Source organism: Carcharhinus amblyrhynchos, chromosome 22 (genome assembly GCF_965287045.1).
Source record: "Carcharhinus amblyrhynchos chromosome 22, sCarAmb.v2.hapA, whole genome shotgun sequence".
Taxonomy (NCBI): Eukaryota; Metazoa; Chordata; class Chondrichthyes; order Carcharhiniformes; family Carcharhinidae; genus Carcharhinus; species Carcharhinus amblyrhynchos.
Genome location: NC_137345.1, coordinates 22,741,837 through 22,756,903, shown reverse-complemented (window position 1 = coordinate 22,756,903; position 15,067 = coordinate 22,741,837). Strand labels below are relative to the sequence as shown.

At 40.7% G+C, this 15,067-nt stretch overlaps 1 protein-coding gene across 4 annotated transcripts in view; it reads left to right on the top strand.

Moving 5' to 3' along the window:
• The window catches only part of kif21b (kinesin family member 21B), a 159,092-nt gene that overhangs the window by 39,625 nt on the left and 104,400 nt on the right, over positions 1–15,067 (top strand). For all 4 annotated transcript variants that reach the window (XM_080210033.1, XM_080210034.1, XM_080210035.1 and 1 more), the window contains exon 2: positions 12,501–12,723. In XM_080210033.1, coding sequence (XP_080066159.1) covers positions 12,501–12,723 — 223 coding nt within the window. The remainder of the gene's footprint in view (positions 1–12,500; positions 12,724–15,067) is intronic.

Sequence of the window (15,067 nt, the reverse complement as noted above, 5' to 3'; positions counted from 1 at the left end):
TCAATACCCTTATTGCAGCCCACTACCTCTGCTCTGTGTCATTTATTACCAGAGTATATAACACTTGTGTCAGTGGGACCCCTCTCCAACATGAAACTGCATTCAAATTGCTTTGGTCATAAAAGGAACCAGTTATAGAATCCAGTGAACCATTTGTTTGTTTTGGTCATTTTTGCATATGCGTAAGGCAATTTGCCTATCCATATGATCATAACTCAGTGCAGGTAATGGATTAATGATTTTAGTAACATAAGCTATACACATCCTGTTCTATAATTTGCATATAGTGTTTGTTTGTTATCTGCAGTGCGAGAATAAATGCTTGCTGCTGAGAAAATGAAAAAAACTTCAGTTGTTTATTAATGTCCCTGCTTCCTGTCAGTGAAATTATGTCTATTATCAGACTTCACCATGGCCATGGCCTTGTGGTATTATCGCTTGAAACTCAGCTAATGTTCTGGGCACCCAGGTTCGAATCCCGCCACAGCAGGTGGTGGAATTTGAATTCAATAAAAAGTTATCTGGAATTAAGAATCTACTGATGGCCATGAAACCATTGTCGATTGTCAGAAGAACACATCTGGTTCAATAATGCCCTTTAGGGGAGGAAATCTGCTGTCCTTTCCTGGTCTGACCTACGTGCGAGTCCAGATCCACAGCAATGTGATTGACTCTTAACTGCCCTCAGGCAGTGTGGGATGGGCAATAAATGTTGGCCAGCCAGTGATGCCTAATGAATAAAAAAAATTAGTGAATCACTGTTACCCTGTCACCTATTAGTATACTCCTAACATTTTTTTATAGTGTGCTCCTTGCATAAAGCCAACAAACCTCTTCAATGATCCCCCTCTGTGCAGTAAAATTATTGGACTTCTGTGAAATGATGATTAAATTAATTGGTGAATGGGGAACTGAAGTGGAAGGATGGCTGCAGCCAAGTTCTCTGCTGTGAAAACTTTCGACAAAGAAGTGGATTCAGTGGTTTAAATACTGACACAGCACAAGGAGTGTTTGCTTTGTTCGCTTCCCAATGATAGCACATATCCTTAGAAACAACTGCATGTGAAATATGATATCTGGTTTGATGACTAGAAAATAAGTTGAAGGATAGTCCGTGCTTAAGGTGTATTCAGTAAAACTTTTTTAAATTTATGACCTTGCCTCAAATCGACACATTCTCAATCACCGTAATATTAACGGTGGTGATTCACGTCATCGTCCAAAAACCAGATTCCTGCTGAGGACAAGCGACAGTCTACTTAACATGCAAAAGTCACAGTCTAAAAATGTAATCAGCACCGGAACATTATATCCACGGAATTTCATTTCAATTTAAAATGCAGTGAAACCTCTTGGCACAATTATTGCATGGCAATTACACTTGTTTCTGAGCTTGCTTGCTTAAACTGCTTAAGAACTGCGCGCTTTAATTTTTTTAAAAACTTTGCGAAGTGTTGCATAACAGAACCCTTGAAACATTGTATAAATCAACACAAAATTTGAAGATAATCGTATAAATATGCCTGCTCAGCTATTTACATTTTCTTAAGCTAACTTCTTGTTAACAGTGCTTGTTTTAGTTGCTCTAGGCCGTGATTATTTCACCAATGAAAACAGCCATTCACCCCCTGTCACTAAAGTGAAACAGGCCAAAATTTCAGAAATATCACTTTTATTTTTACGATTATTCTTTCTTCTGTCAATGGCTGGTGATGTTGGACTGTGATCAAACAGGAATTGAGGATGCTTCACTGTGCAAAAATCAACATTATGGCTAGGATTTCTGGCACAAAGCTGATTACGCTAAAAAAAAAGCACCTGGGAGACTTGCAAACTTTGCTACAAGCTGTTGTCTCCTGGCCTGTATTTCATTGTGGATTCTGCGCCAATCATTTCCAATATTTGTCAAAATATATATTTAAGGTGGGGTGGGGTGGTATGGTGAAGGACCAGTTTGATGTGGGATGTAAATCAATTGGGTGGCACTGCTGCCTCACAGCTTCAGGGACCTGAGTTCAATTCAGGCCTTGGGTCACTGTCTGTGTGGAGTTTGCACATTCCCCCCGTGTCTGCGTGGATTTTCTCTGGGTGCTCTGGCTTCCTCCCAAAGACCAAAGATGTGCGGGTTAGATGGATTGGCCATGCCAAATTGTTCCTTAGTGTCAGGGGATTTAGCAGGGTAAATATGTGGGATAATGGAGAAAGGGCCTGGATGCGATTATGGTCGGTGCAGGCTTGATGGGCTGAATGGTCTCCTGCACTGTAGGGATTCTATGATTATGTTATATGCAGTGAATTACAGGTTAGCTGCACCTTTTCAGATATTTTGAAGAAATAAGATGCACCAGAGTCACTATAACACCTTCTGCAACTGCGACATGATGTTTGATCTTGAAACTTTAAGTGTTCTGTTTCAGCAGTAGAGAATGTAAAATGTGCCAAGAATGAAATGCAGTCAGCAAGAATTTCAGTAAAATCTCCTCAAGTGAAATTAATAGGCTTAACCACAGGAGGTATTGTGTTTCCATGTATCAGAAATGCAAGAGGATCTTAATAGGCTGTGACTGAATGGAGAGTGTTGAAACAAAAAGCACATCTCTTGAATTTAGCTTGGCCTCTTCTTGCCCATTGATTCCTCCCATTGTGCCTCTGCTGGTGAGCAGCAGGCGGTACCGCAAGTTCCACCTGGCTTTCCATGGATACAATGTTCCGGTGCTGATTACATTTACAGACTGTGACTTTTGCATGTTAAGTAGACTGCTGACTGTCTTCAGCAGGGGTCTGCTTATTACATGATGACGTGAATTGTCACCATTAATAAGGTGATTGAGAATGTGTTGTCAGGGTCTTAAATTTAAATATTGTAATCCTCACTGAACTCTTTCCTACCCATATGGAGATAGTTGTGGAGGGGTTGGGTGGGGGGAGCCTGTGTGGTATCTGCAAATGGGGGAGAAATTAAGGCTATTTTTTTCAAAAGCTGGAATTGCCCAGCAAGACTTTAACCTGATGTTGTGAGACTTCATACTGTTTTTATCCCAGTCCAACACTGACATCTCCACATCACTCTCCAGTGAGGACAGAGAATTTGGCGCTCAGCCAAATCTCAATTCACTGCATCAGGACCAGAGAAATCCCACTGGCATGAATGACGTTAGAGTCTCCCCCAAAGGAAGAATAATTACCTTTGTATGTTTGGGGTGAAATAAGCAATGACATGCACACTTTAATAAAATCTCTGATTAGGAAATTTTAAAATCAGTTTACGCAAATCCTTGAAATATTGTTTTACTAAACTCATGTCTTAATTGTTGGTATAGAATAAAGCTCTTGAGTTATGAAGTTGTCATGTGCTGATAAAACAATATAGTATTGAGCAAATTAAGATTAGCGTTCATTTAAAACTTTTCAGTCTAAGCGGATACAGAGTTGCTTTTAAAAAAAACAGGGAGCTAAGAAAATCATTTTCATGCAAATAGGGCGTCCCATTATTAAACAATTAACAGAAAACTTGCGTGAAGGAATTTTTGCTTTTGAAACTTGTTTGCAAATGCAGTAAAGTAAAACTGGGTAAGGTTTCTAAAGCAGTAGCTTACTATATTTATTTTAATTTGCAGATTGCCTCTTTGCTGTTCTTCAGTTTTACATTTTTCCCAAGCACATTCTGAGTGAAATAACCACAATAGTGTGAACATGGGGGGAAAACTTATCCATGGATTAGCACTGACTGAAGTGAGTTGAAGCCCAGAGTTTCACAAAAATAAATACTTGTATTTCTATAGCTTAAAATAATAAAACATCCCAAGAAGCAAATTATTTTGTAACAATACTGTTTTCCTCTACATCTCCCCCCTCAGCATTTGGAGTGGGCAAGAGTATTTGCTCAAAAATTACATTGTAAAGTGAAAAATAAACAAATTTTGTAACTAATTTCTCCATGACCACAAGGATATTTATCCAATAGTTAGGCATTTGCATTCTTGAATGTGTGTACATGTGTTGCTGTCTTATCCATTCTTTCCAAACCAAAGAATTGTCCTTTTTTTTAAGAATAGCTGTGTTAATGAGTTAAAAGAATTGTAAACACAATGTGTGACCCAGTTCCTTTTATTGGGTTTTATTGCAGTACTGTAGCTGAAGCTTGCAATGATATTAGAAACTTCCTGGCAAGTGAATGACCTCCATCTCTGGGGGATAATGAAGCATTGAGCTGCACTGCGCTTTGCCTAGTCAGCAGTGCATCAGCATGCAAGTTATCCTTGCTCATTAGATGTTGTGCCATGGTAATGATGTGAAATGTAAAGGCAGTTGACCAGGAAATTAACCTTGCCAACTCATTAGTGTTGCATTAATGCATAATGTAGCTGATGGCATGCTTTTAAAAACCAACACAATATTGCATAAAAGATATTTTATTGATTATCAATGTTTCATAAATATATAAGTATCTTTGAAGAATGCAATTGGCTTAATGCTTCTCCTCCTTAGAGCTTGAAGGATAAGCACTGTACGTCAGTGCAGCAAAAGATTTTTCATTAGGAATGTGAGGAAGCTTTTAAGTAATAAAAGCCATGACTTATATTGCAGTTGAGGCCATATGCTTCCCCAGGTACAGTATGTTCCATTAAAAGTACTTAGATTATTTTCACTTTCCAGCTATCTTTATGTTTGTGTCTTGAGTAACATGCTGCAGGACCCACACTGATACGAATAGGAAAATGCGATAAACTCGGGCTGTACTGCTGAGTTGGACGCACTGAGAGTAATTTTAACTTTTTGGTGATGGTATAAGATGAGTGATATTGAATTAGGTGCCCATATCACCTGATTTCTGTTTCCATCCGGGAGAAGTGTGTAACAAATGTGACATCTACCGTTCAATCTTTCCTCAGTTCTGATGAAGGGGCATTAACGACCTGAATCTCGCTGCAGACGCTGCCTGGCTTGCTGAGTATTTTCAGCATCTTCTATTTTATTTCAGATTTCCAGCATCTGCTGTACTTTGCTTTTGTTCAACACTGTCGCTCAAAGTCAAAAAGACCTCCTTTGTCCTAATATAGTTTATTCTCTGGGACCAAATTGTTTAAAGTGCCAGATAACTTTTTAAAATTCCGCCTTTCCAAGGGGGTCCCCCCGAGTACTGATTTAATACTGGTGTAAACAGAGCACCAGTGCTGAAATTCAGAAGGCAAGAGGGTATTTCCCTGATGGATTCAGTTTGAATGGTGTTGATAGCATTAACAGTGCTAACCAAAGAAAGAATACTACAAAGCATTCCAGCAGGCTCATTAATGTATTTTGTTATATTATGGAATGCTAAGCATATATATTGTTAAATTTCTGAGTCCTGAAGAATCGCCTCAATAGCTACTCCACAACCAGGTGTCAGGGAACACAGGTCTTTTCTTCAGTCTACCCACTCCACACTCCAAACATTGACTGCCCACTCAGGGTGGATCCCAATAGCTCACCCCCATCCCAGGTCACCTGACCTGTTTTAAAGGAATAATGCCCCTACATGCATAATATATATGATACTGCAGTTTTATTTGTAGCCACTTTTACACAGTCTGTCTTTATGTTCCTCACTTCAAACCTCTTCTCTGAAGTTCCTAGTTTAAAATATTGCAGGGTGGCTTGGTTTAGTGAGTTAGTAGGCCAAAGATCAGCAGACATTCTGTTTTTTTTCCCCTGTTGTGCATGATATTCTCTGGAAAAAAATTTCAAAAAAATAAAGAAATTGATTGTAGGTCCTGAGCTGTGGGACTTACCTGTCCCACTGTATACTGCAGGATGGTTTAATCAAAATTTTCCAATGAGGAAACATCTGCAGGGTGTGGAACAAATAGGATAGCGCTTTCAAAGAGGAAGTACAGACACAATGAGCCAAGTTACTACTTATCTGTCTTGTGTTTCATCTATTATGCCATTTAAAAGTTTTATTTAATTCCTTTTCATTTCCTTCAATACATACATCCTCCCTACACCCCCAGCTTCCCTTCCACGTATCCTTAAGCCCATTGAGCTGCTTTGTGGATTACTTTATGGGTGCTGATAATGCTATTACGTGCTAACACCTTAGTGAGTGGAATATGTTTTCCCAGAAGAAGACTTGAAATTTGTGGGAGCAGGAGTTAAGAACATCATAACTTTATTAGATTTGCCTTTGTGCTTGTTATGCAGTTCATGCATTTTGGCCCAATCGCTCAACAATATTGAGCTGAACTGAGACTCAACTGGTTTCCTTATCTCCAGAATCAAAGGCTTAATGGACTGAGCTAATATTAAACTAATGCCTTCATGGCATTTTGGACAATCATGAATGAGCATTTATGTTAAACTCGCACTTGGATGCGTGAGGTCTCAGTGACAAAATAGATGCCATTGTAATGGAATGCATCTGACATTCACTTTTTTGATACTGTGCATTTTTGTTCAGTTTAAAGGATTTATGTTACAAAAGATGTCAGCATATTTGGTTTTTGACTGCATGGTATCTCATCCACCAATATGACCCTGAGTTTGATTGAAACCGTGCATTACATTTAAGCATTTAATTGTGCCAAGGTATAGCACCAGAGGGGTATGTTCCTGTGATCCTCTAAGGGGCTGTTGCGTGGGTGGGTGTTCTCTGGAGATGGGGGAAAGGGTGTTTGGCAGGGATGGTGTTCTATTTTTAATTTCTTATATTGGGGCACCTTTCTTTTAAAACCCAAGTTGCTGGCAAGGTGGGCCGCCAGATTTCTTGGGACCCTCCCCTTCTTCTTTATTTTTCACCTGTGGGCTGAACGATATGGCTGGGAAAGCCGCCTTCGGGGCGGGCAGCTTCCTTGCTAAATTCCTGTCCACTGCGACATTCTGCCTATCTTTGGGAAAATTCCACCCAATGTTTCGAGTTGAATATGACTTCTTCGTAACTGGAGTTCTGCAAAAGAGTCATACTCAATTCGAGCCATTAACTCAATTTTTTTCTCCACAGAGAGAGAAATGGGGGAGGTGATGGCCTAGTGGCATTATCACTAGGCTATTAATCCAGAAACTCAGCTAATGTTCTGGAGACCTGGGTTCAAATCCTGCTAAGGCAGAAGGTGGAATTTGTATTCAATTAAAAAAAAAATCTGGAAATAAGGGCCTACTAAGACCATGAGGCCATTGTCGATTGTTGGAAAACCACATCTGATTGACAAATGTCTTTTAGGGAAAGGAATCTGCTGTCTTTACTTGGTCTGACCTACATGTGAATCCAGAGCCACAGCCACGCGGTTGACTCTCAACTGCCCTCTGAACAAGGGCAACTAGCTGGCCAGCCAGCGACGCCCATGTCCTACAAATGAATAAAAAAAGATGCTAACCAGACCTGCTGGGTTTATCCAGCACTTTCTATTTTTATTTCTTATGCCTCCTTGTGAGGCTTAGTGCCATATTTTGTTTTATAATGTTCCAGTGAAGCACCTTGGGACGGTTTTATTGCATCATAAGTGTTAAGTAAATATTAGATGCTCGTTTATCATAAAGCACAAAAGTCAAGGCTGCCTCTCACTGCAGTACCGAGGGAGTGCTGTACTGTTGGAGGTGCTGTCTTTCAGATGAGATATTAAACTAAAACGCTGCCAGCCTTCTCAGGTAAAAAATTGCATGGAATTATTTTGAAAAACAGCAGATGAGCAATCCCCGTTGTCCTGGCCAATATTTTTTGCTCAATCTGTGTTACAGAACAGATTGTCTGGTTAATATCACATTGGTGTTTGTAGGGCATTACCCACAATTCTCCATTGACAACCCTTCAAAAGCACTGCAAAACACTTTAGGTCATCCGGCGATCATGAAACACACTATGTGAATGCACGTGCGTATTTGTGCAGACCAGGCAAGAATTGTACTGTAATATAAGCACAATAAGGCTGATGCTAGAAATCTGAAGTAAAAACAGAAAAAGCTGGATAAATGAAATGGATCTGGCAGCATCTGTGGAGAAACAGAAGCTGGGATTTTCTCCTCCAGTTTTCACTGGGCGAGTTCACCAACGGGAGAGGAACATGTCATCAGAAGTCCCGAATCACATTTCACGCCATGCAGACACGTGAGGTGATTGTCCCTTCCCTGTCAATAACTGGATTTGTTTCCCAAAGTTCAACATCGGGAACATAATTTGACTATATTATCAGATCACTGTGCTCAAACCACCCGCCCCCATCTTCAGAAAGTCCTTTCATGTCGGTGTGAGAATAGACCAGTGTGAAACCCAACTGGCCACCTAAGGCAAGCACTTGGCAAACAGACCTGCCAAAGAAGCTCAGGTGTGTGCATTGCTCAGGCAGGGAGGGGGTGGGGGAGTCCATGCCCATGCACTTCTGGTACTGTCAGGGAACTGGTAGGAATGTTTCAAGTGAACTGTTTGGACTGAGATAGCCTTTAAAAATGATGCCTGACCTTTGAGGAACTGAGTTGCACGTGGGGCTGTCTGTGCCAGAGCTCACTCCACCAACATTATGTGTGGGACCTGCCCCTTTATGTTTTTGACGCCAATGTTTTAATGGTATGACAGAGAAAGCCACTTTTACTGTGGGTGGCCTCAGCAGCGGTTTCCCCACCAACTATTGTTAGTGTTACGAGTCCCTATAACTCCTCTGCGTGGAAAGTTGTGTTGTGTTGGGGGCTGATCGCTAGTGAAGTTGACGTAACCAGTGTATATCAAAAGCCACAAATATATTTGTAAAGAAGCTTTTCCATGATTTTGAGATGACTAGGTACACTGGATAATGCAATATGTGACAGCATCACTGCTGTAGTGATTGAGGGGAGTGAGTGCTGTGTGGAATATTTTAGTGGTAGTTGCAGTAGCATTCAGCTGCAGGATACAGCGTCTAACTGTGATATATTGATGGATCTGACAGTATCCACTGCTCAGGAGAAATTGATCTAATCATTTGCGATGGTTAGCTGAACTGATGGACAGGCCGTTCAGAAAATGTTTTACTTGAGTGGGTTGTGTAAATTTTCGATCATTTTCTATTACAACAAACAGATTTCCTTTTCAGCATCAGTATTATTGTTAGATGATAGGATAATTAAAGGATATTGGTTTCTGGTACAGCTGAAGCGATGGCCAAATTCATGAGTGAAGAGAATGCCTCGTTCACAGTGTGGGGAGGGGGGGGAAGGACATTGGCTGAAGCCTTCCGAATGGTTAGACAACTTGTTAGATTTATGTATGTCAGTTTTTTTTTGCAAAGTTAAAATCCAAAATTAGTTTTTTTAAAAATATTTTTGTTTTTATTATTGGGGTAAGAAACAGGGGTGACACAGTGCCTAGCACTGCTGTCTCACAGTGCCAAGCACTTGGGTTCAATTCCTGGCTTGGGTCACTGCCTGTGTGGAGTCTGCAAGTTCTCCTCGTGTATGCGTGAGTTTCCTTCCACAGTCTGAAAGACGTGCTGGTTAGGCGCATTGGCCATGCTACGTTCTTCTTCAGTGTACCCGAACGGGTGGCGGAGAATGGAGACTAAGGGATTTTCGCAGTAACTTCATTGAAGTGTTAATGTAAGCCTAATTGTGACAATAATAAGTAAACAAAAGGGCCAAAATAATGGGAAACCTACAAAACCTGGGTACGCCTATAGAAAAAAAAATTTTGACTTTGAACATCACTGAAGAAAACAGGCAAAGGGCTTAAACTTAGTCGAGTGAAATGACAATTCACGATGTTTACTCAATTTAAAGGAGTTTGCCGTCATGGATAGTTATTTTTTAAAACCTGAAGTAATATTGCAGGGTCTGCATATGTTATGCCTCCCACTGATTTGCTGTCTCTTTGACAGCAGGACATTAAAAATTATAGAAGACTAAAAGCAGTTGGCCTTGAACATTTGTGCGAAAGGAAAAATAATGGATTGACATCCCATTTTACATCCTTCCTGATTAACACTTATCAATGGAGAAGTAAAACAGGCTGCTGATTTATTAAGTCCTGCTTCATGCTACAGCCCAAGGCCAATTTCAACCCCTTTGTATCTTCGCTCTACTTTTTGATTGACCTCAGACTTCACAGGGCTATTAGTGGTGTTGGTTATTAGTGTTGTTGCACTGTTCTTCACCTTCAGTGTCCAATTAGGAATTTGAAAAAAAAACTGAAGTTTTTGTAACGTTCTAAATGGATTCTTCCTAACGCTGCAAAAAGGAGTTCCAAGTCACCTTAAAATAAAAAGTGAATTTGAACAGGCTTTCTTTCTCTCACTGCTGAAATTTGGGTTCTGAGGTGCGTGCACATCACATCAGTAACCTTAGCGCAACACACAGTACATGTGTTTGTGCTTAGTGTAATGCATTCAATTTACACACATCATCCCTGGATCTGATTTTTCACCTTGTGCACAGATTTGGGAAGAAACTACTCGTTTAGCAATTTATTGCCCAGACACACATCAGGAATCTACGTGGGGGAGTTATTTAAAACTGCCTGATGCGCACGTTGCCATTAACTTTGCTCTATCTGGTTTTACATTGCCATTAACTTTGTGTTTGTTGCTTCACATGGCGGCAGAGTGGTTAGCACTGCTGCCCCACAGCAGCAGGGACCTGAGTGCGATTCCTGGCTTGAGTCACTGTCGGTGCGGAATCTGCACATTCTCCCAGTGTCTGCGTGTGTTTTTTCCCAGGTGCTCCAGTTTCCTCCCACAGGTCAAAAGACGTGCTGGTTCGGTGCATTGCCCATGCTAAATTTTTCGTCGGTGTATCCGAACAGGCATCAGAGTGTGGTGACTAGGGGATTTTCACAGTAACTTCATTTGCAGTGTTAATGTAAACCTAGTTGTGACACTAATAAATAAACTTTAAACTTTAATAAAGAATTGGATTATTCATGTATTTTTGGGGACAACAAATAATTTCATTTCCTCCACCAGCAAAATTAAATATTGTGTTTAGGGAAACAATAGTAGCCACATCTTGGACATGATTCTCATCTTTCCTGGAATGAAGTATTTGCACAAGATAATAGAAGTCTCCTCAACATTGATCGATTATTCTGGTTTCACTGTGCCCTTTGGCATTTTCTAACTATAACCAAGATGTGCAGTGGAAATCTCCAACCTTGCCAGTGGCTTAGGTTCTCTAGTGCTGCTGCAGTGAATGGAGTTTTGACTGAGCGCCAAATTTTTCATTCTCGCTGGCATGGAGGGCAGGGTGAGCGAAATCAGAGAATCCTGCCTGTAATCTTATCTGGAATTGTGACGCTGAAAACAGATAGGAAGAACATTAAATATCCAAATTTGTTCAACCTGTAACTGTAAGAGAAAATATATTAACATATTAATATATGTTAAGAGAAAATATATGAAGAGAAAATTAACCGTTAGTATTAATAAAGGTGAGGAGGATGGGGTTGCAGGGTCTGCAGAAAAGTGGGAAGTTTTTGAGTAAACTGTGTGTATCGGCAGCTACGTTTCGCGTGTTGATGATCCATACGTTTATGTGAAGATTCCGTCACTGTGGAAAGTGTTTGTGTTGCTGGGCTATGATTTAGGTGATCATTGGTGGACAAAAGACCAAGGCATCCTTGCAGTTTGCCACTCAGAGATCTGGTAAGAGGGCAGTATCATAATACCAAGTAGAAGTTGGAGGAACAAGGAAAGCAAAAACAATAGGCAAAGAAGAAGAAGCTGTCAGTTTAACTGAGAGACTTCTGTTTTCATTCAAAGTTGTTTGGAACAGGTGCACCTTTAGAGTGGGGAAGAGAGATTCCTACTCTGATAGAGGTGCAATTGTTAGTGACCTGAGAGAGACCCAGACAAATTATTTCAGCAGCTAACCAGAATGTTTGTGGCTGTTTACTTTTGCCACAGAGAAAGAGAATATATTTTACTGAACACAGCCTCCCTAGGTTTGGGAAAAAGATTAACTATAATTGCTAACATTGCATTGGAAAAAAAAGCAGTGCAGTTCAACTTGCTGCGGCTTCATTATAACATCTTGCTGAAATGCGTTGGCTTCTGTGTGTCAGTTTGACCACTAACTAAGGTACAGAAGGTTTTATTTTAAAATGAGCCCTGTGTTATCAGATTCCACGATTCAGATGTTTCCAGGTACAGGAAGTGGTTGATTTCCTATGAGGCACTCATTGTAAAATATTTTCCTTCGTTGAAAGGCGTCATCCATTAGAGCCCTTTCTGTAATGCTTCTTTTGAGATTCTAAAATGTGCAGTTAAAACTGGGCAATTTGCCCAGAGGGTTTTGCAGATGCAATTTCAGAATGAGGCTGAAACAATGCACATCCAGTGCAAGTTACAATATATTGAACAGTCTTATATCAGGATTGAAGAGAAAAACTTCTTTATATGTGAGCATTCAATGTGTCCATGTCCAATGGTGTTGCCTTAAAAGATTTCATCTTTTTATTTTTTTGTTTTACTCTTTGATATATTCCACCCCAAATAAAAGTATCTAGTTGGTAACCAATTGCATTTGGAAAGTTGCCAGTATCACGTTGTATTTTCCTCCCACAGAATCCGTCCACAGTCAGCCAAAGAGAAGATAGAGGGATGCCATATCTGTACGTTGGTCACACCTGGGGAGCCACAAGTTATCCTGGGAAAAGACAAGGCTTTCACGTTTGACTTTATGTTTGATATCGATTCCAGACAAGATGAAATCTATAACTCGTGTGTGCACAAACTTGTGGAAGGATGCTTTGAAGGTTATAATGCAACAGTATTTGCTTATGGGCAGGTAAGAGTTAAATACTCTCATGCCAGAAAGAGGAGAGCATGTTAGGAAAAGACAGGGTGATAAATTATGTTTATTACATTTTGCAAGATTTATTAATCAAGACCAGGCAATGTATTACAAGGCCTGTAATGTCAAATACTTGATTGGGACATTTGTTAGTGTATGGGGAGGAACAGTGTCAAGTCATCACAATCGTAAACCCATCAGTGTAGATATTCTCATGATTAAGCTCCAAATTATGCCCGCTAAGGCTGACTGCAAAAAACACAAGAAATAAAAATAGTAGTTAGCTGCCTTAAAAATTTCCATTGTGTGTGTATAATTATGCAGTGAAAATAAGATGCTTAGGAGTAACATTTTTGATGAGATCATGATGCTTTGTCAAGAAAAGAATATACATTGGACACTGACATTTTTCAAACAGTCCAAAGCAGAATTTAGTGGGCGTGTTAGCTGTGGGCACAAATCCTGTCATGGCTGCAAAATATCACAAGAAGCCATAGATGGGATTTACGCTGGTGTGTTTTCCAATTGCGATTTCCCCGCACCCTCTCCAATGACACGATCAAATTCACGCCCAGCGAACCTATAAAACTGATTTGCATCAATTTCAGAGCATTACAAAAATAGGTTAAAGAATTGCTAAACAATAATGGATTGACTGTCCGGAAGTTTTAATTGCTAAGGCCTGACAGTAATAAGATCTTGGGATGATGCAGCCTGAGTAAAAATTGTGCCTATTAGCCCTTGCCTATCCTTCATTCTGAGAGTAATTGTGTCCTCTAACGTTCCTGAGATTCACGCTCATCAAAATAGTTGGCCCTCACGAGTTTGCTCTGAAAAATGTCAGTTGTCCACGGTCTCAAAGAATAGGGGTGTTATGGTTCAGGTCAGAAACTCCAAGTGTTTCACAAAGCTTGCCTGGATCATAAGTTTTGTGTCTTGAATTTTGGCTAGGATAAGCATGATATGTTTCACTTCAGATGTGATTCAACTGACCCACTAAGAAGAACTTTCAAACAAAGTTTAATTAAGAATGTAGTTAATATGTATGGAAAGAAAATTAGCAATAACTTTTATCAGTTACAAACAAAAACTAAACAACCAAGATAATGTATAACTTATTAAACATACCTAAAATGTTCCAATCAAACAAAACCCATGCCATGGGCAAAAGCCTTCAAACAAGTTCAACGCAGCAAAGACTAAAGCTTACGCATCACTGGAATTGAGTTCTTTGAATTGAAAAGTCTGTCTTTTAAGTTGTGGTAGTCTTCTTGACACATTCAGAACAGTTTGAAGTCAGAACAGCTTCTCAGAATCCCAGATAGAGTCTGATCAAACTACCAACAGCACAATTTCTACTCCAGGGATGCAAGACCTTGTTTTCCAATAACCACCAGGATTTCCAAATAAAACAGGGAGAGGGAGAAACAATTCTTTTCAGCTTGCTGGCCCTTCTAAAAACCAAGCCTGCAGCACAGAAACTGAAAGAGCTCCTGTCACTTCTCTTGCCACCCAGTTTTCCTCCTAACAATGAGGGGTCGTAAAACCAATCTCAGAAAATATCTGAGGACCTGTGTGACATCTCTCTGTCATCAGTCCCCAAGTGCATCTGTGAGCTCATGGATGCACTCTGTGTAAGGAAATAGATTTCATTCATTTTGCCCTGAACCAGGCCCAGCACAACGAGAGGGCTGTGGGATTTGATGCCACAGTTGGTCTGTCACAGGTGCAGCGGGCGATCGACTGTATTCATGTCATTCTATGCACTCTCTGACATCAGGGAGTTCCGTTCATCAGCAGGAAGGGGTTCCGCTCCCTTAATGTCCAGTTGGTGCGTGACCACCAAAAGAGGTTCATTCCTAGGTGTTTTCCAGGGACCGTGCATGGTAGCTACTCCCTGTGATATTCAAGAGTCACCCCAGGCTGCAGGGTGGCTGGTTGAGGATAAAGGATACTTGCCGATGTCTTGGCTAACGACACCAGTGTAGAGGCCAGAGGCCCATTGCAACGAGGCTCACAATGTGCACCTCTAGCCTCGACAGATCTGATCAGACCCTACAATACAGTTTGCAGAGTGTCTTCAGCATCATCGTTGTCTGCTGTGCCTGACATAACTTGGCACAGCAGTGGGGCGACAGTCTTACTGATAAAGACCTGGAGGAGCGCAATGTCTCCTACGATGAGGACTAAGTCCAGGAATGAATGGAGAAAGAGGTGGGGAGATGAGCCAGAGGATGGAGGACGTGCAGGGACGAGGGTTTGCACGGGCAGAAGAACCATGACTGTCCTCATTGCTTCCCACTTCACGCTGTAGGACCACCATGTTGTTGGACAAGGT